General features: G+C 48.2%; 1 protein-coding gene across 1 annotated transcript; it reads left to right on the forward strand.

The window, feature by feature from the left end:
* Nucleotides 1-7: 7 nt before the first annotated feature.
* tsn (translin) lies at nucleotides 8-27,346 on the forward strand. Its single transcript, XM_038790096.1, has 6 exons — nucleotides 8-222; nucleotides 3,571-3,664; nucleotides 8,605-8,701; nucleotides 9,853-9,968; nucleotides 14,472-14,551; nucleotides 26,710-27,346. The coding sequence occupies exons 1-6, from the start codon at nucleotides 157-159 to the stop codon at nucleotides 26,950-26,952; spliced, it is 696 nt and encodes a 231-aa protein (XP_038646024.1). The 5' UTR covers nucleotides 8-156; the 3' UTR covers nucleotides 26,953-27,346.

Raw genomic sequence — 27,346 nt, forward strand, 5'->3', positions numbered from 1 at the left:
ACGGATTTGATGCGCGACCAGCGGTAGGAAAGGACCCCCCTCTCCCCGTGTGGGCTGTCGCATGAGGCCCGCTGTCTGCGCTGCAGAGGGAGCTGCTCCTGCCAATAAACCCGCGCTCTTTACCTTTCATCAGCCTTACCGTGAGGGGCAGCCACGATGTCGGTGACGGATTTGTTCAGTGTTATCCAGAGCTCTCTCACCGCGGACCAGGATGTGAGGGAGGTGAGTTTCCATAGCAACCGGAGGGGGGGGGAAGCAGACAAAGCCGCTGATTGGGAAACTCTAATATTGGGTGGGTGGGCACAGCAAGAGGCCGCAAGAGTGATTCGGGTTGGGGGACCAGGGAAAATAAACCTGGAAACCCCCCCACCACACATGAAATGAAAATCACTTATTGTCACGAGTAGGCTTCAAATGCAGTTACTGTGAAAATCCCCTAGTGGCCACATTCCGGCGCCTGTCCGGGGAGGCTGTTACGGGAATCGAAGAATCGTGCTGCTGGCTTGGCTTGGTCTGCTTTCAAAGCCAGCGATTAGCCCTGTGAGCTAAACAGCCCACATAAACATACACACAGGGGGGACGATGGATGCAGGAAGGCAGTGCCAACTAATGGCTAGGGTATGAACATAGAACATACAGTGCAGAAGGAGGGTGTTCGGCCCATCGGGTCTGCTCTGATCCACTTAAGCCCTCATTTCCACCCTATCCCCGTAACCCAATAACCCCGTCTAACCTTTTGGACACTAAGGGCAATTTGGCATGTCCAATTCACCTAACCGGCACGTCTTTGGACTGTGGGAGGAAACCGGAGCATCCGGAGGAAACCCACGCAGACACGGGGAGAACGTGCAGACTCCACACTGACAGTGACCCAGCGGGGAATCGAACCTGGGACCCTGGAGCTGTGAAGCCACTTGTGCTACAGTGCTGTCCTAATGGGGGCAAGTCACATGATGAAACCTCCAGGAGTACATTTAATCACAGTTAGCAACCCTCTTGTGTGCTCAAACCACTGGAATAATTCAAAATCATGAGGGGTCTGCACAGAGTAGATGGGGGGAACTTTTCCCAGAGGACTGGAGAATAGCTAATGTGGTACCGCTGTTTAAGAAAGGTAGTAGGGATAATCCAGGAAACTAGGCCGGTGAGCCTCATAGTTGGTAGTCGGTAAATTATTGGAAAGAATTCGCAGGGACAGGATTTATACCTTTTTGGAAACAAATGGACTCATAAGCGATAGACAGCATGGTTTTGTGAAGGGGAGACCGTGCCTTACTAACTTAATCGAGTTTTTGAGGTAACAAAGATGATTGATGAGGGGAGGGTAGAGAATGATATTTACACGGCCTTTAGTAAAGCCTTTGACAAGGTGCCTCATGGCAGACTAGTACGAAAGGTGAAGTCACACTGGATCAGAGGTGAGGTGGTAAGATGGATACAGAACTGGCTCGGTCACAGAAGGCAAAGGGTAGCAGCAGAAGGATGTTTTTCTGAATGGAAGGTTATGATTAGTGGTATTCCACAGGAATCTGGGCTGGGGCCTCTGTTGTTTGTAGTATACATAAACGATTTGGAGGAAAATGTAGCAGGACTGATTAGTAAGTTCGTGGATGACACCAAGGGTGGTGGAGTGCCAGATAGTGTTGAGGATTGTCGGAGGATGCAACAGGACATAGATAGGTTGGAGACTTGGGCAGAGAAATGGGAAATGGAGTTTAATCCGGACAAATATTTCCCCAACAGGCGCCGGAATGTGGTGACTAGGGCTTTTCACAGTAACTTCATTTGAAGCCTACTTGTGACTAAGCGATTTTCATTTCAATATGAGGTAATGCAATTGGTAGGTCTAACATAGAGGGGAAATTACCGCAAATGGCAAAACTCTTAGGAATATAGAAAGTCAGAGAATCTGGGCGTGCAGGTCCACAGATCTTTGAAAGTGGCAACTCAAATGAAATGAAAATTGCTTATTGTCACGAGTAGGCTTCAATTAAGTTACTGTGAAAAGCCCCTAGTCGCCACATTCCGGCGCCTGTCCGGGGAGGCTGATACGGGAATCTAACCGTGCTGCTGGCCTGCTCGGTCTGCTTTAAAAGCCAGCGATTTAGCCCAGTGAGCTAAATCAGCCCCTAGTGGACAAGGTACTCAAGAAAGCATATGGAATGCTTGCCTTCATTGGACGGGGCATCGAGTATAAAAACTGGAAAGTCATGCTCCAGTTGTATAGAACCTTGGTATGGCCGCACTTGGAGTATTGCACACAATTCTGGTCGCCGCTACCAGAAGGATGTGGAGGCTTTGGATGGGAGCAGAGGAGGTGCACCGACGTATTGCCTGGTCTGTTGGGTGCTTGCTATGCGGAGACGCTGAATAGACTCGGACGATTTTCTTTAGAACAACGGAGATTGAAGGGCGACCTGATTGATTGATTTGATTTATTGTCACATGTATCGATGTACAGTGAAAAGTATTTTTCTGCGGCCAAGGAATGTACACAGTACGTACATAGTAGAGACAAGAATAAACATCGACAAAACAGTGAGTACAGTGCAGAACAAGGGGTCAAACAAAGCAAATACGTGAGCAAGGGTAGCATAGGGCGTCGTGAATCGTGTTCTTACAGGGAACAGATCAATCCGAGGGGGGGGGGTCGTTGAGGAATCTTGTAGCTGTGGGGAAGAAGCTGTTCCTATGTCTGGATGTGTGAGTCTTCAGACTTCTGTACCTTCTGCCTGATGGAAGGGTCTGGAAGAAGGCAATGCCTGGGTGGGAGGAGTCTCTGATAATGCTGTCTGCCTTTCTGAGGCAGCGGGAGGTGTAGACAGAATCAATGTGGGGGTGGCAAGTTTGTGTGATGCGTTGGGCTGAGTTGACCACAGTCTGCAGTTTCTTGCGATCGTGGACTGAGCAGTTGCCATACCAGGCTGTGATGCAGCCGGATAGGATGCTCGCTATCGCACACCTGTAGAAGGTCTGATAGAGGTCTGCAAGATTGTGAGGGGCATGGATAGAGTGTATGGGCAGGCACTCTTTCCCAGGGTGGAGGGGTCAGTCACCAGGGGGCATAGGTTTAAGGTCCGTGAGGCAAAGTTTAGAGGAGATGTGCAAGGCAGGTTTTTTACCCAGAGGGCGGTGAGTGCCTGGAACCTGTTGCCAGGGGAGGTTGTGGAAGCAGATACATTAACGGTGATACGGCACGAGGAAGTGCTGAGGGTTTTGGCCAAGGTTGGTATCATGACCGGTACAGGCTTGGAGGGCTGTTCTTGTGCTGTATTGTTCTTTGGTGAAAGGATTGAGAACCAGATGGCACACATTTAAGGTAAGGTAATTGGCAAAGGGACCATATTGTGGGAAATCCAGCCATCCAGAGAAGGCAATAAGGATGCTTGCTGCATTTAGGAAAGCATGCACCGATATGGTGACTCCTGTCCACAGGATATTTCAATAACACTTTCAAAACACACCCACAAGATTGTTGCTGACTAAATGGTGGATTCTGTGGTCTTCCTCCCTTTGATTCGCTGCACTGCTATACTTGCCCCATTCTCTCATTTCTCTTGGTGTTTATAGGAAATCAGAAAAGTTGTTCAAGGCCTCGAACAGACAGCACGTGAGATTCTTACCCTGCTGCAGACTGTTCATCAGACATCCGGCTTGAAGGACGGTAAGCATGGGGAAAACATTTGCAGGACTAAGGGAAAAGAGCAAGAGGGGGTGGAAGTAAATGGATAGCTCGACCAAAGAACAAACACAGGTACGATGGGCCAAATAGCCACCGCTGTAGAGCTGTCAGAGAAGAGGAAATTGATGATGTGGCAAATTATTCTCGCTGGTTTTTTTTTCATTTTGTTTCCTCATTAATTTCTGCTTTTGCATGTATGTCTCTTTCTGTCTTCCTCTCCTATCTTCTTCTCTGAATCTATTTATTTGTCTCCTTGAAACAAATAAATAATTGGGCAGGGGGGTGGGGCCAGGTGCATTATACGTTTAGCGAGTGGGATGTAGCCAATGGCCTTCCTGTTCTCTTCTGTGCCCCCCGCCCAACAGATCATTTCAGCAGCTTTGTGAGTCAGCATTCTCACTGTTCCAGCTTCAAGTCCCCCTGCAGGGCTTGAGCACAAAAACCGAAACTGGCACTGCAGGATGGTAATGAGGGATTGCTACATTGTCAGAGGTGCCATCTTTCCAATGAGACGTTAAACCGATGCCTTATCTGCCAGCACTGGTGGATGTAAAAGATTCCATGATAATATTTTGAACGAGAGCAGGGGAGTTCTCCCCGGTGTTCTGGTCAAAGATTTATCCTCCAATCACTGTCACACAAAAAGTCAGATTATCTGATTAGTTACCACACTGCTAATTGAGGCGGCTTGCTGTGTGCAAATTGGCCGCTACGTTTTCTCCATTAACAGCAGCCACTGCACTTCAAAAATATTTCATTGGCTCATTTTGAGATGTTGGATGATGGTGTAAAATGGTATGGACGATTCTTTTTGGTCGGTGTTTAGGGCAGTACAGTAGTCAGTGGTTAGCACAGTTGCTTCACTGCTCCAGGGTCCCAGGTTTGATTCCCGGCTTGGGTCACAGTATGTGCAGAGTCTGCATGTTCTCCCCGTGTCTGCTCCGGTTTCCTCCCACAGTCCAAAGATGTGCAGGTTGGGTTGGATTGGCCATGATAAATTGCCCTTGGTGTCCAAAAAGGTGAGGTGGGGTTACGGGGATAAACGTGGGCTTAAATGGGGTGCTCTTTCAAAGGGCCGGTGCAGACTCGATGGGCCGAATGGCACTGTAAATTGTATGATTCCCACTGTTGCCCACTGGTCACCTATCGAAAACGGAAAGTACTGGGGAACAACTCAGCAGGTCTGACAGAATCCGTGGAGAGTTAATGTTTCAAGTCTGAACTCCAAAACCTGAGATTTCTGAAGAAGTCCGGTTGGACTCGAAACATTAACTCTGTCTGTCTCTCTCCACAGATTCTGTCAAACCTGCTGAGTCTTTCCAGCACTTTCTCTCTTTATTTTGGGTCTCCGGCATCTGCAGTATTTTGCTTTTATTATATCTATAATACAGTGAATGGTGGAATGCAGGAAGCAGTCCTTGCTTCTGTAATACCCCCAGCTATTTTGGAAGAGAGGAGGTTCTGTACACTCCAAAGTCACTTGATGATAATCAAAACCAATCATGATCTTTTTGGTTTTGTGTTAATTATTTGAGATATCGAGGGTTTTATTTTTCACTGAAGTGGTGATGAACTTTTTAGGGGGCTGGTTTAGCACAGTGGGCTAAACAGCTGACTTGTAATGCAGAACAAGGCCAGCAGTGCGGGTTCAATTCCCGTACCAGCCTCCCCGAACAGGTGCTGGAATATGGCTGAGGAATTGAACAAACGAATGTGATACAAAATGGGATAATTAGTTAGGATAATGCAGAGGCCGGAACAAAGGAACTGGGCTAAGCATGGCTTGGATGGGGGGGTAGGTAATTGCTAGGACAAGAATGCTGAGTGAAAGGCCCCCCGCACCCCCCCCAATGGCTGAAGAATGTGAAGTGAGCCCAGGGCAGAGGAATGTGAAATGAACCAATCAGGATATATGGCCAGGTTAAGAAGTGTATAGGGATAGCCTATGGGAATTTTGCATTCATTACTGTTACCTTATTTGGTCGTATGTATGTGAAATTTGATGCAACTTGAATGTATCTGTCCAGAAATGTTTTGTCTTTTGTGCACTCTGGCTGTGGAAGATCCAGGAGACTGGTTGTGTCCTGCTCTCCCAATAGAGTGAGTCACCCAGCTAGCTGATTAAAATAAACAATAATTGATACCTGCAAATCCGTCTCAAATTTTATTGAGACCAGACTGACTGCAAAAGAATCAGGATTTACGTGGCGACTCGGGGCTTTTCACAGTAACTTCATTGAAGCCTACTTGTGACAATAAGCAATTATTATTATTCTATTATGATTATCATTATTATAAGTATCTGGCGCTGCCCTGGATTATTTCAGTTAAGAACTGCCGTTCAGTTGACCTTGCTTTTTAGTTGCTTTCTATTCGCGTCCTCACGATGCTGGCAGTTGCTCCAGCTGATCATTGGGAAGGTTGAAGCCATCAGCATCCATTGGTATGCAAACCCCTGTCAATGATTCCTCCAGTCACTGCCTTGCTTGTACTAGATTGTCTATAAGCTTGGTTTCCAAAGATGTGCAGGTTAGATTGATTGGCCATGGCCCCTTAGTGTCCAGAAGGTTAGGTGGGGTTACAGGGAGAGTGTGGAGGCGTGGGCTTAAGTAGGTTGCTCTTTCCAAGGGCTGGTGCAGACTCGATGGGCCGAATGGCCTCCTTCTGTGCTGTAGGGATTCTATGATTATTCTATTTCAACTCTCCATGACAAAGCCTGCATACTCGTTCCTCAATAACATCACCTGTCTCCACACCCCTTTCTCAACTTGCCTGCTGCTGAAGCCATTAACCATTGTCACCTTTGACCTCTTGTTACCCCCATACCGACCTTGCCAGCCACTGATCCTCTTACCTTTCTCTTTCATGGGATGTGGGCGTCGCTGCAATGCCCGCATTTTTTGCCCACCGCTGATTGCCCTTGAACTGAATGGCTTGTTGGACATTTCAGGAGGACAGTTAAGAGACAACCACATAATAATAAGAAGAAGAATCTTTTAGTGTCACAAGTATGAAGTTACTGCGAAAAGCCCTTAGTCGCCACATTGCTGTGAGTCTGGAGTCACCAGTAGGCCAGACCAGGTAAGGATGGCAGATTTCCTTCCCTAAAGTGGCATTAGTGAACCACATTTTTTCTTTATAAATCTCTAAGTCCATGCTACTCCAAACTAAATAGCTCTAACTGATTAAAGTACAGTTTGAATCCATGTCCCCAGCACAATTACCTGGGCCTTTGGATTGCCCGTTCCATGATATCGCCACTTGTCACCACCTCTGCCAGTCAAAAGGTTTGCTGCCTGTGTTCTGTACCACACTTGAGTCCCCTGCCCTCTCTGACCAACATTTGGCTTCTGCTTTCCCAAGCCTCAAATTAAGATACTCATTTTAAAATTATTGTTGCTCCCTAACAACCCCCACTGCCACCCCGCCCTCTCCCCAATCTCTCCCTCTGATGCGCTATGCATGCTCAAGCTCTGCCATAACATTGGTGGGCATGCTTTTTGCAGGCCAGGCCGTCAACTTCTGAAAATCCCATTCCTAAGCCCCCCTGCATCTTGGTTCCACCGCTTCTTTAAGACTCTCTCTTTGACAACCCTTTTCTAACCCCTCCTTTAGCTCGGTGTTCTTGGCTTTTTTGCCTTATGCCTGTGAGATGCACCTTTGGGGCACTTTCCGATGGTAAAGTCTCTGGATAAATACATGTTACCATTGTTTGTACAGGGAAGTTTTGTGGTGCAGTGAGTACATAGGAATTAGGAGCAGAAGTAGGCAATTCAGCCCTATGAGCCTGCTCCGCCATTCAATCAGATCATGGCCGATATCTTCCTGGTCCCAAATCCACCTCCCTACCTGTTCCCCATATCGAAATATATCTATCTCCTTCTTGAAACTATCTAATGATTCAGACTTCACCGCACTGTGGGGCAGCGGGTTCCACAAATTCACCACCCTCTGCGAGAAGTAGTTCCTCCTCATCTCAATTCTAAATCTATGGCTCCCAAACCTATATCTGTGACTTCTTGTTACGGTAGCATCCCTGCCTCTGAGCCAGAAGCTCCGGGTTCAAATCCCATTCCAGGACTTGGTGACAACGTTGTGTGTTCACAACGAGGCTGAACAGATTGAGTGTCCACCTGCCGAATCCTTCCAACATGAGAGAGACTCCTGGTCAGCCATGTTTGATGTGGAGTGGCACCCCTCAAGCTATCAGCCTCTGGTGACAGACTAGTGACCTGGTCCAGGAATTACTAGCTGTGGAAACAGTCGAACGTCTGCCTTGGTGCACCTCTAGGTGTGGGAAGAGAAACAATACAACAGTTGTTCTGTCCCTGCATTCACAACTAGTTCAGCTTTAGCATCAAGCTGACCTGTGGATTTGATGCTATTCCCATCTCCTTTTATTGCTGTCTAGAAAATAAAAGGGCAAGAATATATTGCTTGGGGGGGAGGGGGGGCAGATTATCCCAACTCCTTCCTCCTTTTCTCTTCCCGTGGGGAAGTGCGTGGACCCCAATTGCCAACACTCCACAACTCAAAGTGCAGGAAACTGCAGGCACGGAACCACTTCCAATCCCACTGTATGTTGTTACTCGCTCGAAAGCCACCCATGGCTATGGTTGTGGCACTCAACCAAAAGTTAGTGTGCAACGCAAAGAAAGGAATAACAGCTCCGTTCACAACCTCAAGACTCCCAAGTGCCCTTTGACAGCCGATGTAATACACCTTGAAGCTTAGTCACTTTGGTAATGTTGGAAAAACAGCAGCCAATTTGCACACAGGACGTTCCCACAATCTGCTTTTGTGATATTGATTGAAGCATTCATATTGGCTCAGGACACCAGGTGGTGATTAACTTTACGGTTTTACATGTTGTGTGGCCCTCTCCGTCCAAGCGATTGATTGTTTCTCTTTGTTTACGTTAGTGCCAAATAAGTGTCAGAAAGCACGTGACCATTTTAATGTGGTGAAGGTACATCTAGAGGAACTGAAGACCAAGTTCCCGCCAGACCAGTACTACAGGTTAGTGATAATAATACAAGTGCAGGAAATGGAAATAGAGATGGGAAACGCAGGAAGGGAATAGTTAAACCATAAATGTCCGTGAAGAGAAAAAGATGCTTTAAACTTTAGGCAAAGGCCTTTCATCAGAACTGAAGCGTTAGACTTCTGAGGGATGTTTTGGGACACCCCCAGTAAACCAGTTTAAAGTATGCGCCTTTTTGTTTTGTGGCTATTCCATCTACAGATGCTGGTGGATTTAATTTGTTTCTTTCAGTATTTCCTGCTTCTACCACAGATTATCGTCTGTTGAAGAAATTTCAATGGTTGTTGTCTTTGCCACATAAAAAGAACGCCCGCCCTCATCACCAGGATCATGGTCATCAGTGCTTAGCTTTATTCAGAATAGCTTCTTCAAAACAGACCCTTATTCCTTCTCTAGTTGTGGCTGTCACTATATTGCTCGTGTCTCCTGAGAAGATGCTGGTCTCTCCTTGTATCAGAGTACATGTTCTGCATTGTGGTGAGGCCTCAGTACCCTGAGATGCACTCCGATTACCCTGAGCAATCGATTTCAAAATGGCTGCAAAATGGGGAGATCAGTATGATTCTGTGATCTGATTCCGCCATTGACTAGCAGCCTTTACCTTCCCCGTGGCTGCGCAGGCTGGAAATTGTCTGTCTTGCATTGGGCAATGGGTGGACCGAACCAGACTTGGCCCACAAGTAACTACTTTAATCAGCTGGAGCTATTTAATTTAGAGTAGCGTGGACTTAGAGGTTTATAAAATACTGAAATCCTTCATGGCTTGTACACCTATTCGCAGATTGTTCCAATTTGACAGATTCGGAAGGAACAGCGAGCATAAGTTTAAACTATGCAAGAGAGAGAATAGACCAGCTGTGGGCAGTTCTCATTTCCCCAAGGATTATGAGCCTCTGGATTACTTTGCCAGCTTGATAGGTTGGATGTTGACTTCCTGTAGCCTTTGACAGGGACAGAAGCATGTCATATAGAAGGCGGAACAGTGCATGGTCTATGATCTCCTAGATTCGTTTCAATTAACTGAAGGTTTCGGGGAGGGATTTTCCAGGGTCCAGTCGTAATACTGCAGGGTGTGTTGTAGGCTTGATGGACCAAAGCTTATCTGACACTGAATTTTGTTCTGCAGGTTTAATGAGCATTGGAGGTTCGTGTTGCAACGCCTCATCTTCCTGGCAGCGTTCGTGGTGTATCTGGAGACGGAAACCCTGGTGACTCGGGAAGCTGTTGCAGGAATACTAGGAAGTGTGTCACACTGCTGTTCTCTTACTTCTATTAATGCTTTTGTTAAGTGGCTGTAGCTGTGAGACGGCTCTGCTACTTGAAGCAAGGATCTGGATAGAGCCCCCACTACTGCCTTTTATGTGTGGGTGTGATGCACACTGTGCCACCAAGCTGTAAGGTGTGGATGTCCCTGTGGCTATTCCTGATCTGGTCATTGCTCTCAGGAAGGGAAACTAAGCCCGTTCCTGAGTGAATGCGTTCATCACCCATGTTCCAGCTCCCTATTTTGCCCCATTCTGGTGTTGGTGTTATTCGGTTGTGTTTCAGATTGCACTAATTTCTTTTTAAATATATTTAATTCCAAACATATTCAAAGGTACGAAAACATAAATAAATCAACAAACATTCTCCACACCTCACAGTTCGTGCAAGATTTTCCCCCTTATCACCCCACCCCAAGCGACGAACAGTTCCTCAAACATGGTCATGAGCAGTCCCCACCATGCCTTAAAGAATTGATCCCCTCAATTCAAACTTAATCTTTTCCAATTGGAGGAAGTGTACAGGTCCCCCAGCCAGGCCGGCACACTCAGTGGCATTGTCGACTGACGTTCCAACAGAATCCTTTGCCGGGCAACAAGAGAGGCAATGGCCACAACGTCTGCCTTCCTCCCTCCCCTCCATCCGCTTCGGCATTTCCGATACCCCAAAAATCGCCACCATAGGGTCCAGCCCGGCCTCTACCTGCATAACCTTCGATAACGTCCCAAACACCCCCTGCCAGTATCACTCCAACTTCTCACAGGCCCTGAACATATGCATAGATAAGGTAGATAGTCAACATCTTTTCCCAAAGGTAGGGGAGTCTAAACTAGAGGGCATAGGTTTAAGGTGAGAGATACAAAAAGGTCCAAAGGGACAATTTGTCCACACACAGGGTGGTGAGTGTCTGGAACGAGCTGCCAGGGGCAGTAGTAGAGGCGGGTACAATTTTGTCTTTTTTTTTAAATGTATTTTATTACAAACATGTATCAAAACAGGTTAAAGTGAACAAACACCCCAGGAAACATGCTTCCCGACAATCCAATTTTGTCTTTTAAGAAGCATTTAGACAGTTATATGGGAAGCTGGGTATGGAGTGATATGGGCCAAATGCGGGCAATTGGGATCAGTTTAGTGGTAAAAGCCAGGTGGCCAAGTTGGGCCGAAGGGCCTGTTTTCTTGCTGTAAACCTCTGACTCCATGCCATCCGTCTGCCCTAGCTTAAACCCAAGGTTCCCATACAGTGGCGTTAGCAACAACATTCCCCCCCCCCCCCCCCCCAATCCGAAAGTGTCCCCTCAACTGGTTCCACACCCAAATCATGGACTGTACCACCGGGCTCTCCGTGTATCTCCGCAGTGCCGCTGTCACCGCTGCCTTAAGGCTGGACCCCCTACAGGACTCCTCCTCCATCCTGACCCACTCTAACCCCTCTCCTTCCTGCCACCACCTTACCATCTTCACATTCACGCCCCCCCCCCCCCCCCCAAATAATAGTGCAGCAGATTTGGTAACGCCAACCCCCCTTTTTGCCTCTATAGCAGGGCCCTCTCCACCCTCGGTACCTTCCCCGCCCATATTAACTCCCAAAATCGCTACATCCAGTTTCCGGAAAATGTCCTTCGGAATGAAGATCGGGAGGGTCTGGATAGAAACAGGAACTTTGGTAGAACGTTCATTTTTACCACCTGGACTATCCCTGCCAGTGTCAGGTGTAACATATTCCATCTCCTAGAGTCCTCCCTAACCTCCTACATCAACTTTGTCAGGTTCCACCTGTGCATCGTCGCTCACACCCCCGTCACCTGAACCGGCAAATGCCTAAACCTGTCCCTGGCAACACCCCCAGATTAGCTCCCTGACCCGCCGCTTTCACCAGAAACACCTCACTCTGGCATTCACCTTCTAGCCCGAAAAAGCCCCAAACCACCTCTAGTATGTTCATAATCCTCCCATACTCTCAAATGGGTCCGATACGAAGAGCAGCAGGTCCTCTGCGTACAGCAACACCCAGTGTTCCCTACTCCCCCTCATGATCCCCAGCCAATATTCTGACCCCCATAAGGCCCATAAGCAGCAGTGGCGACAGCGGACAACCCTGCCTCGTTCCCCTATGCAACCCAAAGCTCCATGAACTCATCTCATTTGTCCGTACACTTGCCATAGGGGCCACGTACAGCTGACACGCCCCCGCTACAAACCTCGGCCCAAACCTTCCCAAAACCTCAAACAGGTACCGCCACTCCACCCGGTTGAAAGTCTTCTCCGCGTCCATAGCGACCACTACCTGCGGTAACCATCCTTTTGTGGTCATGATCACATTTAATAACCGTCTAATCTTACTGGAAAGTTGCCTGACCTTCACGAAACCCACTTGGTCCTCTGCCACCACCCACAGAATGCACCCTTCCATCCTCCCTGCCACTAACTTAGCCAACACTTACCATTGCTAAACACATATGTGAATGTGCCTGTATAACCCACAATTCAACGGGTACTTCCCCTTCTTCGGGATTAGCGTGATCAACGCTTGGATCAATGTCTCCAGCAACTCCCCCTTCTCCAGCGCCTCGCTAAACATCCCCAATAAATGTGGTGCCAACTCCGTTGCGAACTCCACCGGGTGACCGTCCGACCCCGGGCCTCCCCGGAGTTTTTATTTTCCCTTTTATGCTTTCTATCAAATCTTTCAGCCCTCCTACGGACTGACCTGATTAATACTACACGCCTGTATGCTTCACCCGATGCTGGTGTTTTTATATTTACATTGTGCACCTTGTGTTGCCCTATTATGTATTTTATTTTCAATGATCTGTTTGAGCTGTTTGCAGAAAAATACTTTTCACTGTACCTCGGTACACGTGACAATAAACAAACAACAACTTGGGCAAGCCAACGATACACAGGTTCTGCTTTCTGGATCTGTTCCCCTCCTCTACCTTTGCCATCAGTGACTTGCAAAGGTCCCCGAGGAGCCCCAAATCCACCTCCAATGCCACCACACGATCAGTGTGGTCGGACATCACCTTCTCCATCTCCCGGATCTGCAAGCCCTGTGCCTCCAGGCACTTCTCGACTCTCTCCATCAAGCCTTTCAAGAGGGCTGCCGCTCCCTCGATGGCCTTCGACCGATCTTCCTGCATCTCGCTGCAGGCGGAACTCCTCTCTAATAAATGCACAGTGCGGCTCTCACGGCAGTACAGGTGTGTGGTGATGATAACTGCTCCGTACACCGGCACTTTCACTTACGGGGGGTCCTTTGTTGTCAAACGCTCGCTGCTGCAGTTTGGAAAAGGCTGATCCAGTTCTGGATCTCCTCGTCCATGGTGGTCTTTTGAGAGAGGCGGTTGCCAAGGAAGGGGAAGTATTCAACATTTCCCGAGTCTCTCCTTCAACATTTATGGGAGGTGGAATGTTTGGTTGATCAGGTCTGGGCTGATGTGAGTTTTGTTTTGGCAACATTCAAGGAGAGACTGAGTCTTATACGCAGCATGGAAGAATGGTGTCACTGGCTGGGCCAGCATTTATTGCCGTTGAGAAGTTGGGTGATGAGCCGCCTTGAACCGCTGCAGTCCAGTGGTGTAGGTACATCCACTGTGCTGTTTGGGGGGAAAATTCCGTGTGTTTGGCCCAGGGAAGGAACGGGGATATATTTCCAAGTAAGGGTTGTGTGGACTGGAGAGAAACATGCAGATGGTGGGGTTCCCATACGTCTGCTGCCCTTGAACTTCTGGATTGCAGTGGATACTTTGTCCTTGATGGTGTTGAGCTTCTTGAGTGTTGTTGGAGCTGCACTCATCCAGGCCAGCGGAGAGCATTCCATTACACTCCTTACTTTTGCCTAGTTTGGACAGGCTTTTGGGGAGTCGGAATGAATTACCGCAGAATTCCTAGTCTCTGAACTGCTCTGGTAGCCAAATTCTACCCTTCAAGCACGAAAGTTACGGGGAGATTTAAATCAGCATATTTAAAATCAAGAGGGATTTTAATAATAATAATTGCTTATTGTCACGAGTAGGCTTCAATGAAGTTACTGTGGAAAGCCCCTAGTCGGTACATTCCGACCGCCGCCTGTTCAGGGAGGCTGGTACAGGAATTGAACCCGCGCTGCTGGCCTTGTTCTGCATTACAAGCCAGCTATTTAGCCCACTGTGGTGAAAGAAATAAAGAAAAATGACACAGATTTGAAGTGATCAGTGGGGAAAAACACAGATTTTTCTTGTTTAAAAGTATTGGGGAAGCAGATTTAATAGCAACATTTAAAATGGACAAATACTTTTAGGGAAAAAATGTGGGAAAGGCCAGGTGAATGGGATTAATTGGATAACTCTTTCACAGAACCACATATGATCAATGAGCTGATGGCCTCCTCGTATACTGTACCATTCTGTGCACATTATTTACCAACCCGGGCTGCTTTAATTGACTGAAGGTGCACTTGCCACAACTAATTCTAACAGTGTTTTTGTGGCTGGATTGCAGTTACTGTGTACCGAGACAAAGGCTTTCATCTGGATATCGAGGACTATCTTTCGGGACTGCTGATCCTAGCGAATGAACTGGTAAGACACAGTGACAATTGATGGAATGCCATCCAAAGGCAGGCAAGCCAGTGGAGCAAATTACTGCGCTGCTGGTGAGATTAGATGTTTAAACAACCCGCGGAGGGTCACTTACCTTGTACTGCGATCGGATTCTCCACAAGTGTTCAGTATGCCTACTGTCTAAACCGCTCGATTAGACTAGAGCTTCTAACCTGCTGCTGGGCACTTAGTATTCTGTAACTGAACCATTTTAAGCTACCAATCGAGCTCCAGTCTATAACTCCATAATCCTCGCCCAAAATAAGTGCGGGTGTTTAACATTCATTTAATATGCTAATGAATTGGTTAGATTGGTGTGTAATTTGTGATGAAGGAATCGATCATAGGAAAATGGTCAGATATTCACACACATCCCGCGTTGATCTCTCATGAAATCATTCAAATTAGATTGCAACAACAAATTCCTTTAGGTCTCTCTTCATTTTGATTGTTAAAAACTAAAACACCTAGATATGTGTTAGACAATATCACTGGGTGAAAGACGTTATTATGTCAGAGTTTGACTGCAGACTACCTGCGTTCTGGTGTCAACCATGTATATCAGTTTACCATTCCTCCCTTTGTCTATCGGGAATTTTGGTGTGCAGGGTATAACAACCTGGCGGTCCCAGGGAAATAGATTTGTTGAGTCGATTCCCAAACTCGAGGGCTGCCTGTAATTTTTGCAGCCTGGAAGAGTCTGCGTTTTGCGTCTCTGTAGGATGAGTGGGGCTACAGCCCCTCTTTCGTTATCTGAGCTCGTCTTTCATTTCTAGCTGCACTTCAGTCCCACACTCCGGACCTTTTGGCCACCCACCGCGGAGAGGAGAAAGCAGATTGGGAGACCTCCTCGTGGGATTGCTCCTGATGACCAACACGGCCAGCAATAGCAAGTGGTCAGGGAAGATTTCTCAGCCTGACTACCTATCCCTCCACCGCATCTGTGTCTGTGTCCAGATTTTACGGACGAGAGGGAGAGCACACGGTGTCATAAGATCATAAGAAATAGGAGAGTAGCCCATTTGGCCCCTCCAGCCTTCCTTGCCATTCAATGAAATCATGGCTGATCGGATTCTGGCCTTAGCTCCACTTTCCTGCTTGTCCTTCATGACTGGGGACTCCCTCCTGGTTTAAAAACTCAACCTCAGCCTTGAATATATTCCATGACCTTGCCTTCACTGCTCTTCTGGAAAGAGAATGGCAAAGATTCGTAACCCTCCAAGAAAATAAATTGCTCCTCATTTCCTTCTGAAATGGAAGACTCCTTATTGTTAAATGGTGCCCCCTAGTTCTAGGTTCCCCGTGAGAGGAGATGTCCACTCAGCGCCCACCCTGTCAAGTGTCCTCAGAATCTTGAATGTTTTTTTATTCGTTCATGGGATGAGGGTATCGCTGGCTGGGCCAGCATTTATTGCCCATCCCTGAGGGCATTTAAGAGTCAACCACATTGCTGTGGATCTGGTCACATGTGGGCCAGATCAGGTAAGGACGACAGATTTCCTTCCCTAAAGGACATTAGTGAACCAGATGGGTCTTTACGACAATCGACAATGGTTTCATGGTCACCTTTAGACTTTTAATTCCAGATATTTATTATTGAATTCCAATTTCACCATCTGCCATGGCAGGATTGGAACCTGGGACCCCAGAGCAGGACTCTGGGTCTCTGGATTATTAGTCCAGCGACAATATCACTACGCCACTGCCTTCCCCAACACTGGCTACAGTGGAGGTCCCAGAGGATTGGAGAATAGCCTTTGTTTAAGAAGGGTAGCAAGGACAATCCAGATAATTAGAGGCCAGTGAGCCTTATGTCAGTGGTAGGGAGCTTATTGGAGAGGATTCTTCGAGACAGGATTTATTCCCACTTGGAAATAAGTGGATGTATTAGCGAGAGGCAACATGGTTTTGTGTATGAGAGGTCGTGTCTCACTAGCTTGATTGAGTTTTTTGAGGAAGTGACGAAGATGATTGATGAGGGTAGGGCAGTAGATGTTGTCTACATGGACTTCAGTAAGACCTTTGATAAGGTCTCTCATGGCAGACTGGTACAGAAGGTGAAGTTGCACGGGATCAGACAAGATGGATACAGAACTGGCTCGGTCATAAAAGACAGGGTAGGGCAGCGCAGTGAGTTAGCACTGCTGTCTCACGGTGCCGAAGATCCGGGTTCGATCCCGGCTCTGGATCATTGTCCATGTGGAGTTTGAACATTCTCCCTGTGTTTGCGTGGGTTTCACCCCCACAGCCCAAAAGATGTGCAAGCTAGGTGGATTGGCCATGCTAAATTGCCCCCTAATAAAAGACAGGGTAGCAGTGGAAGGGTGCATTTCTGAATGGTTGGCTGTGACTAGTGGAGTTCCTCAGGGATCAGTGCTGAGACCTTTGCTGTTTGTAAAAGATATCAATGATAAACCATGTCACTGGTTTGATTAGTAAGTTAGCGATGAGGACTGTCAGAGGATAGAGCAGGATATAGATTGGTTGGAGACTTGGGCAGAGAGATGGCAGATGGAGTTTAATCCAGACAAATGTGAGGTAATGCATTTTGGAAAGTCTAATACAGATGAGAAATATACAGTAAATGGCAGAACCCTTAAGAGTATTGATAGGCAGAGGGATCTGGATGTACAGATTCACAGGTCACTGAAAGGGGCAACACAGGTGGAGAAGGTAGTCAAGAAGGCATACGGCATGCTTGCCTTCATTGGCTGGGTCATTGAGTATAAAAATTGGCAAGTCATGTTGCAGCTTTATAGACCTTGGTTAGGCTGCACTTGAATCAAGTGTTCAATTCTGGTTGCTGCACTACCAGATGAATGGAAGGATTTGAAGTGGGAAAAGAAAATATTTATTAGGATGTTGCCTGTTATGGAGGGCATTAGCAATGAGGAGAGGTTGAATAAACTTGTTTCTGTTTTGCACAGAGGATGGTGGAAACCTGGAACTCGCTGCCGGGGGAGGTAGAGGAAACAGATAAAATAGTGACTTTTAATGGGAATAGAGGGATATGGTCCCCAGAAGGGATGGGGTTTTAGTTCAGACAGACAGCATGATTGGTGCAGGCTTGGAAGGCCGAAGGTCCCGTTCCTGTGCTGTAATTTTCTTTGTACTTCTGTCATCTGCCCTTGTTTAGACAAGATCACCTCTCATTCTTCTGAACTCGAATGAGTCTAGCCCAACCTGCCTAATCTTTCCTCATTAGACCACGTCTTCATTCCAGGAATGAGCCCAGTGTCCGCTAGTACACTGCAGGCTCTCTACGACAGGGAGGGCTCCAGGGGAACTGGATTGCATCATCATTAGCCTGGGGAACATCATCGGAAAAGATTCCTTATAGGTTTTTTTTATTTGCAGTATAACAGGGGTGCCTTTTATAAAAGGGGCATTTTTAGCTCCTAGTTGTTGAACACCTTTTGACTGGAACAAAAGAGGCATAGCACTTACTTACAGGATACTGCGTAGCCTGGATAGAGTGGACGTGGAGAGGATGTTTCCACTTGTAGGAAAAGCTAGAAGCAGAGGACACAATCTCAGACTAAAGGGACGATCCTTTAAAACAGAGAGGAGGAGGAATTTCTTCAGCCAGAGGGTGGTGAATCTGTGGAACTCTTTGCCGCAGAAGGCTGTGGAGGCCAAATCACTGAATGTCTTTAAGACAGAGATAGATAGGTTTTTAAAAATAAATTTAGAGTACCCAATTCATTTTTTCAAAATAAGGGTTAATTTAGCGTGTCCAATCCACCTACCCTGCACATCTTTGGGTTGTGGGGGCGAAACCCAGGCAAACACGGGGAGAATGTGCAAACTCCACACGGACAGTGACCCAGAGCCAGGATCGAACCTGGGACCTCGGCACCGTGAGACAGCAGGGCTAACCCACTGCGCCACCGTGCTGCCCTGATAGGTTCTTGATTAATAAGGGGATCAGGGGTTATGGGGAGAAGGCAGGAGAATGGGGACGAGAAAAATATCCGACATGATTGGATGGCGGAGCAGACTCAATGGGATGAGTGGCCTAATACTGCTCCTATGTCTTATGGTCTTTAATCAGAGACGCAACAATTAGCCTCTGTGTTGCTAGACTAGGAAGTGGGAGAAATTGGACAGGTCCCCATTGCCAATTGCTGCACAATGACTCATGAACATATGAAACATGGGGCTGGTTTAGCACAGTGGGCTAAACCGCTGACTTGTAATGCAGAACCAGGCGTGGGTTCAATTCCCGTACCGGCCTCCCGAACAGGCGCCGGAATATGGCGACTAGGGGCTTTTCACAGTAACATCATTGAAGCCTACTGTGACAAGCAATTATTATTAGTGAATCTCTAGTTTCCTTGTGATCTCTTAGTCATCAATTACACTCTATCTATTTAGTTGATTCATCTGTTAAATGAATGTTAACCATTATTTGCTTCAAATGTAACAGTAATTATTTTGTTTTCTATTCCCCTGAAGATTTTACTTGCACGCGAACCTCTCCCTGGTCAAAAGGCCACATACTGAGTTTCTCACTGGGCCATACAGTTGGGGTGGGTGTGCATGAACATGACCCGCGGGTGAGATTCCTTTCAGATTCTACCCCCCCCCCCCCCCCCCCCCCCCCCCCACCCCAAACAAGGAGAGGGTGTCCATCCGGGCGGCACTTCCACTTCCTGCTGCTTGGTGTTCGGAATGAAGTCAACGATAAGCGAGGGAAGCAGGAATATTGGGCTAGAATTCCTAGTGGATACGCTATTGGATTTATTTGTGACCATCTATCTACCTCGTTCTGGCTTCACCTATGGACCACTGAAAAACGAGACTGGAGAAGTCGTAATAGGAAAGAAAGACCTAGCAGAGGAACTGAATAGTTACTTTGCATGAATCTTCACGGTGGGATACTAGAAGTCCAGGAGAATGAGGTGAAAGTTCTCGGGAAACTGAAAGGTCTGAAGGTGGATAAATCACCTGGACTGATGGACTACACTCCAGGGTTCTAAAGGACAGAGAGCAAGGGAAGTCTAGATTGAACTGCATTTATTTCCATGCAAGAGGCCTTATGAGCAAGCCAGATGAACTTGGGGTATGGATGGGTACATGGAACTGGGATATTATAGCTTTACTGAAACATGGCTAAGGCGATGTCAGGATTGGCAGCTCAATGTTCCGGGATACAGATGCTATAGGAAAGAAAGAAAACGAGGAAGGGGAGTTGCGTTTTTGATTAGGGAGAATATCGCGGCAGTTCTGAGAGGGGATATATCTGAGGGTTCGCCGACTGACTCTATAGGGGTAGAACTGAAAAATAAGACGGGAGAGATCACTTTGATAGGATTGTACTACAGGTCCCCAAATAATCAGCAGGAAATTGAAGAGCAAAATGTAAGATTACAGATAGCTGCAAGATAAATAGGGTGGTAATAGTTGGGGACTTTAACTTTTCCAACATTGACTGGGACAGCCGTAGCATTAGGGACTTGGATGGAGAGAAATTTGTTGAGTGTATTCAGGAGGAATTTCTCTTCAGTATGTGGATGGCCCGACTAGAGAGGGGGCAAACTTGACCTCCTCTTGGGAAATGAGGAAGGGCAGGTGACAGAAGTGTTAGTGAGGGATCACTTTGGGACCAATGATCTTAATTCATTAGTTTTAAGTTAGCTATGGAGAATGATAGGTCTGGCCCAAAAGTTAAAATTCTAAATTGGAGCAAGGCCAATTTTGATGGCATTAGACAGGAACTTTCAAAAGTTGATTTTGGGAGTCTGTTGCTAGGCAACAGGACGGCTGGTAAATGGGAGGCTTTCAAAAGTGGTCTTCAGCCACTGGGTGGTGAATCTGTGAAACTCTTTGCCGCAGAAGACTGCGTGGAGGCCAAATCACTGAGTGGTCTTTTAAGACAAAGATAGATGGGTTCTTGATTAATTTTTTAAAATATTTTTTATTCTCCTTTTTCACATTCTCCCAAATTTACACCCAATAATAAACAATAATCAGTAACGAATGTAATGTCAATCCCCACATCAATATCAACGATCCCATCCTCCCACCAAACCCCAGACATTGGCCTGCATGTTAACATAAACAAATTACAAAAAGCAATTTGGAATCACCGATAATCACTATTAACACACACAGCCCCCCTAACACACACAGCCCCCCCCTAACACATACAGTCCCGCCTAACACACACAGCCCCCCCTAACGCACACAGCCCCCCCTAACGCACACAGCCCCCCCTAACGCACACAGCCCCCCTAACGCACACAGCCCCCCTAACGCACACAGCCCCCCCTAACGCACACAGCCCCCCCTAACACACACAGCCCCCCCTAACACACACAGCCCGCCTAACACACACAGCCCCGCCTAACACACACAGTCCCCCCTAACACACACAGCCCGCCTAACGCACACAGCCCCGCCTAACGCACACAGCCCCGCCTAACGCACACAGCCCCGCCTAACGCACACAGCCCCCCCCAACACACACAGCCCCCCCCAACGCACACAGCCCCCCCTAACGCACACAGCCCCCCCTAACGCACACAGCCCCCCCTAACGCACACAGCCCCCCCTAACGCACACAGCCCCCCCTAACGCACACAGCCCCCCCTAACGCACACAGCCCCACCCTAACGCACACAGCGTTGGGGGGCAATGTTCGATGTGATCCAATTCTCAAAAGTGCATAATGAATAATGCCCATGAATTGTAGAACCCCTCCATCCTTCCCCTCAGTTCAAATTTGACCTTTTCAAGCGTTAATAATTCCACCTCGCCAGGGCACAAAGTGGAGAGGTTGATCTCCACCCTAACAGGATCCGCCTTCGGGTGATCAACGAGGCGAAGCTACATCTGCCTCCACGCCCATTTCCAACCCTGGCTGGTTTGACACCCCGAATATGGCCTCCCGAGGACTTGGGTCTAGTTTCACGTGCACCACTTTAGAGATTACCCTAAACACCTCCTTCCGCTAATCTTCCAGCTTTGGACAGGACCAAAACATATAAACGTGGTGTGGGGCTCCCCCACAACATTAACACACTTTCTACCCCCTCAAAGAACTGGCTCATCCTCGCCCTTGTAAGGTGTGCTCTATACGCCACCTTCAGCTGTATCAGCCCCAACCTCGCACACAAGGTGGAGGCGTTCACCCTCCGGAGCCCCTCACACCAGAACCCCTCCTCCATACCCTCTCCCAACTCTTCTTCCCACTTTGCCCTGATCCCTTCTAACAGTGCCTTCTCCTCCTCAAAAATAGCCACGGAAACCGCCATTACTGCCCCCTTCTCCAGTCCCCCTATCGTCAGCACCTCCTCCAGCAATGTGGAAGCCGGCTCTACTGGGAAGCTCTGTATCTCCTTTCTGGCAAAGTCTCAAACCTGCCTGTATCTAAATATTTCCCCCTGCTCCAGCCCATACTTCGCTCCCAGCTCCTTCAATCCCGCAAAACAATCCCCAAGAAATAAATCTTTTAGTGTCCTAATTCCTTTCTCGTCCCATCTCCGAAAATTTCCATCCCACTTCCCTGGCTCAAATCTATGGTTCCCCCGAATCGGCATTTCCTTTGACTCTGCCCCCAACCCGAAGTGCTGTCAAAACTGCCTCCAAATTCTCAACAAAGCTTTTATTACCGGACTCCCTGAGTATCTCCCTGGGGCCATTGGGAGCGGCGCTGTTGCTAGTGCCTTCAATCCCGACCCCCTACCCAAATTCTCCTCCACTCTGACCCATTGGGAGTCAACCTCTCTGACCCAGCTCCCTATCGTCTCCACATTCGCCGCCCAGTAATAATACATCAGGTTCGGAAGACCCAAACCCCCTGCCTGCCTTCCCCTCTGTAGCAGCACCTTTCTAACTCTGGCCACCTTCCCTCCCCATATGAATGAGGTAATCATCCCTTCAATCTCTCTGAAAAATGCCTTTGGCAGGAAAATCGGCAGGGTTTGAAAAATAAACAGGAATCACGGCAGCACATTCCTTTCAACCGTCTGTACCCGACCCGCCAGTGATAGAGGGAGACAATCCCACCTTGCCAGATCCGCTTTCACTCTCCCCACCAAGCTAGAAATGTTGTACCTATGCCCCCCCCCCCCCCCCGCGCAATCTCGAGCAATCTGCACCCCCAGGTAACTAAAGTGAGTCCCTGCGTTACGGAATGGCAGCCCCCCACCCCACCCCTGCCGCCACCCCTGGCCAAGGCACCACAAAATATTCACTCTTGTCTAGATTTAACCATCAACATATAAGGGCACCCTATGCTCTATTCCCCCCCCCCCCCCCCCCGCACTATTCCTTTCCAGACCCCCGAACTTCTTAATGCGATGGCCAACGGCTCAATCGCGAGTGCAAACAGCAGGGGGGACATAGGACATCCCTGCCTAGTCCCACGGTGGAGTGGAAAGTATTCGGAGCTGATGTTATTTGTGTGGACACCAACCCGTGGCTCCTTATATAATAGCTTTACCCAGTCCACAAATCTGGGTCCCATTCCAAACCGCTCTAGAACTGCCATCAAGTACCCCCATTCTACCCGGTCAAAGGCTTTCTCGGCGTCCAATGTCACAACCACCTCTGTTTGCTTCCACTCTGCCATAACCACATTCAATACCCTCCTAATATTCGAAAAGAGCTGCCTCCCTCTCACAAACCCCATCTGATCTTCACCTATCACCGTCGGGAGGCACTCCTCTAGCCTACTGCCAGTACCTTCGCCATTATCTTTGCGTCCACGTTTAAAAGTGATATGGGCCTATACGACCCACACTCCATCGGATCTTTACTTTCTTAAGTAGCAGGGAAATCGATGCCTGCCCCAAAGTTTGTGGTAACACCCCCTTCCCTATCGCCTCCTCAAATATCCCCACCATCAGCGGTACCAGCTTATTTTTGAATTTTTTATAGTATTCCACCGGAAACCCATCCGGTCCTGCCACCTTCCCCGACTGCATCCTCCCAATCGCATCCTTTATCTCCTGCTCCATTATCGCCTCCTCTAATGTAGCCCTGTCCCCCTCCCCTAACCTCGGGTATTCCAGCCCATCTAGAAATTACTGCATCTCCCGGCCTCCCCAAGGTGGCTCTGACATGTACAACCTCTCATAGAATTCCTTAAAGACCTTGTTAATCTGATCTGGAGCTACCACCAATTTCCCTGCCCTGTCCCGCACCTGGGCAATTTCCCTTGCTGCGGCCTCCCTACGGAGTTGGCCTGCCAACATACAGCCCGCCTTCTCTCCATGCTCGTAAACTGCCCCCCTTGCTCGCCTCAATTGGCATACCGCCTTCCTGGTACATAGTTAGTCAAAGCTCGCCTGGAGTTCCTTCCTCTTGGTTAATAAGGGGATCGGGGTTATGGGGAGAAGGCAGGAGAATGGGGATGAGAAAAATATCAGCCATGATTGAATGGCGGAGCAGACACAATGGGCAGAATGGCCTAATTATGCTCCTGTGTCTTATGGTGTTAAGTCTACATATCTTTCCAATATTTTCCCAATTATCCCCTTCATGACCTTAAAAACAAGTCTCAGTTCACCGCTCAGTCTTCTCTTTTCTGGAGTAAAGACCTGTTCAGTCTTGCTGGGGAAACGCTGCCAACATGTACATGTGAGCATGGTCCCGTGATGGGACTTGTGCAGGAAATGATTGAGCCGCAAGGATAAGAAAATTCCTGTTTTCTTTTTTAAAGTCCTGGTAGGAAAACTCAAGAGCAGGGTTGGGAAGGGTTTTTTAAAATAAATGTTTTGATATGGCATATATAGGGGCTGGTTTAGCACAGTGGGCTAAACAGCTGGCTTGTAATGCAGAACCAGTCAGTAGCGCGGGTTCAATTCCCGTACTGGCTTCCCCGAACAGGCGCTGGAATGTGGCGACTAGGGGCTTTTCACAGTAACTTCATTGAAGCCTACTTGTGCCAATAAGCGATTATTATTATTATTATTGTTATATAATTTTTACAATTTAAGAGGAAAAACAACAAAGTAAATAACACCCACCCAATCAACCACCGAACCCAGCCAACATGGCTTACGTACATAATTCCCCAATCCCCCTTTCCTACCAACTATTTCCCACCTCACCGAGCCCCCCCATGCTTCCCTCTTTCCTTTTACCCCCCACCCCCCAAGCTTAATTATCCCCAAAGAAGTCGATAAACGGCTGCCACCTCCGGGAAAACCCTAGCATCGATCCCCTTAGGTCGAATTTGATCTTCTCCAGCCTGTGAAACCCTGCCACGTTACTAACCCATACCCCCGATTTTGGGGGATCCGGGTCCCTCCACACCAATAAGACCCATCTCCTGGGTAGCAGGGAGGCCAAGACATCAGCCTCTCTCACCCCCTGGACTCCCGTGTCTTCCGACACACCAAAAATCGGCGCCTCTGGACTCGGAACAACCCGTACTTTCAATACCTTTGACATGACATCGGCAAATCCCTGCCAAAAACCCCCAAGCCTCGGACATGTCCAAAACATGTGAACATGATTCGTGGGCCCTCCTGCGCACTGCCCCCACCTGTCCTCCACCCCTTCAAAGAACCTGCTCATTCAGGCCACAGTCATATCTGTCCTGTGGACCACCTTTAACTGTATCAGACTAAGCATGGCACACGACAAGGACGCATTGACTCTACTCGGGGCATCCTCCCACAATCCCGCCTCTAATTACCTACCCAGTTCTTCCTCCCACTTTTCACTTCACCTCCCTTATCAGGGATCCCACCCATTCCATCAGGTTTTTATAAATTTCCGATACCTTCCCCTCTCCCACTCCTGTTTTCAACACTAGCTTATCTTGTATCCCCTGGGGCGGCAGACGCGCAAAGGTCGAAACCTGCCTTCGCACAAAGTCTCTTGCCTGCAAGTAGCGGAACCCATTCCCACCGGGCAGCTCAAATTCCTCCAAACACAGAAAGCCTCTATCGATAAACAAGTCCCCAAACTGCTCAATCCCAACTGTCGAAGCCCCCTGTTGCAAACCGGTGGTTGCCACAAATTGGTGCCCATGCCGACGCCCCCTCCGCCCCCACATGCTTCCACCACTGTCCCCACACCCTCAGGACAGCCGCTACCACCGGCTTGTGGAGTACCGAGCCGGCGAGAATGGCAGAGATGCTGTTACCAGTGCCCCTAACTTGTGCCCCTACATGATGCCGCCTCCACCTGCTTCCACACCGACCCCTCCCCCACTACCCATTTCCTGACCATTGCTATGTTCGCCGCCCAGTAGTAGTTTTGGTAGGGCCAGACCCCCCTCCCCTCAACCCCGCTCCAGCAGCATCTTCTTAACCCGCGGGGTTTTACCCGCCCACGCATAAATAAATAAATAATTGCTTATTGTCAAAAGTAGGCTTCGATGAAGTTACTGTGAAAAGCCCCAAGTTGCCACATTCCAGTGCCTATTCGGAGAGGCTGGTATGGGAATTGAACCCGCGCTGCTGCCCTTGCTCTGCGTTACAAGTCAGCTGTTTAGCCCACTTTGCTAAACCAGCCCCTAAACAAACCCAAATATCACCACATTCACCCTCTTAAAGAAAGCCTTGGGGAAATACAGGTTGGGAGAGGGTTTGCTTTGAAACAAGCTGGCGTTGGTACCTCAGGATTAGGGAGAGGAATTAAGCCAAGATCCCTAATCCTGATAGCTATCCAAAGTCCCCTTCTGTTTGTGGATGTTGAGTGGCAGCGGGAGGAGGGGGCCACGATTCTGGTGTGTTGAGATGCCCTCTCTACCCCTCGCCCATTAAAGGATAGTTTGCTGATTGGCATTGCTTTACGATCGCCCACGGGCAACAGTCATATGGGCGAGGACCTTGAGAGCAGCTCATTCCTTCACATCCCCTCGCTTCCCTGCACCCCTATCCCATGCTATTCCTCCCCACCTTACTATTGTCTCTGTTAACCCTCAAATCCTTGATCGAAAACGATAATGGGGGCAAGGGGGGGTGACCATTGGTAATGGGGGCAAGGGAGTGGGTCAATTGGTAATGGGGCCAGGGGAGGGGGGACAATTGGTGGTGTGGAAGAGGAGAGCGAGTGAGTGGGGGCTGCAGAGGAGAGGACGAGGTTAACCGGAGGGGTAATAAAAGGGGTTTGTGGGCGCCAGTTCTTGTATTAATGTAATGTTTCCCGTTCTCTTCTGGCTCGTTGCTGAATAGGCGAGGCTCGCTCTGAACAGCGTCACTGCCGGTGACTACACCCGGCCCCTCCGAATCTCCTCCTTTATCAACGAACTGGATTCTGGATTCCGTCTGCTCAATCTGAAGAACGACTCCCTGCGGAAACGTTACGATGGCCTAAAGTACGACGTGAAAAAGATCGAGGAAGTGGTGTATGACCTGTCGATACGGGGGCTAGGGAAAGGAGACGAACCCACAGAGGGTAAAGTGGTGGAAAAATAACTTCTGGTGGGGTTAGGGAGGGTAAATGGGGCATTGAAAGGAGGTAAATTTGTTACTGCCAGACATTGTTTGCAATCTAACCACGGTGATGGAGACACGGAAAATGTTGAGTATAATGTTGGCATATGGGAAAGGGAGCAATATTATCCCGCACTGTTGCCATTTTGTGTTTGAAAGAGGTTTAATTTCCCTCTTGTGTTAGGGGGTTGGAGTTGAGCACAGCCTTATGTTCTTCAAGAGAAAAATCCATGCCGCTAATAATTTTAAGTGGTGAGCTTTCCTGGAAATGTACAATACATCCCACCTTTGTCACTGAAGTTGTGCTCAGTTCATTTATCTTTAGACTAGGCCTTTTTATGTACTGACTGCAAATGGAATAAACCAATTGTCGAAA

Source organism: Scyliorhinus canicula, chromosome 2 (genome assembly GCF_902713615.1).
Source record: "Scyliorhinus canicula chromosome 2, sScyCan1.1, whole genome shotgun sequence".
NCBI lineage: Eukaryota > Metazoa > Chordata > Chondrichthyes > Carcharhiniformes > Scyliorhinidae > Scyliorhinus > Scyliorhinus canicula.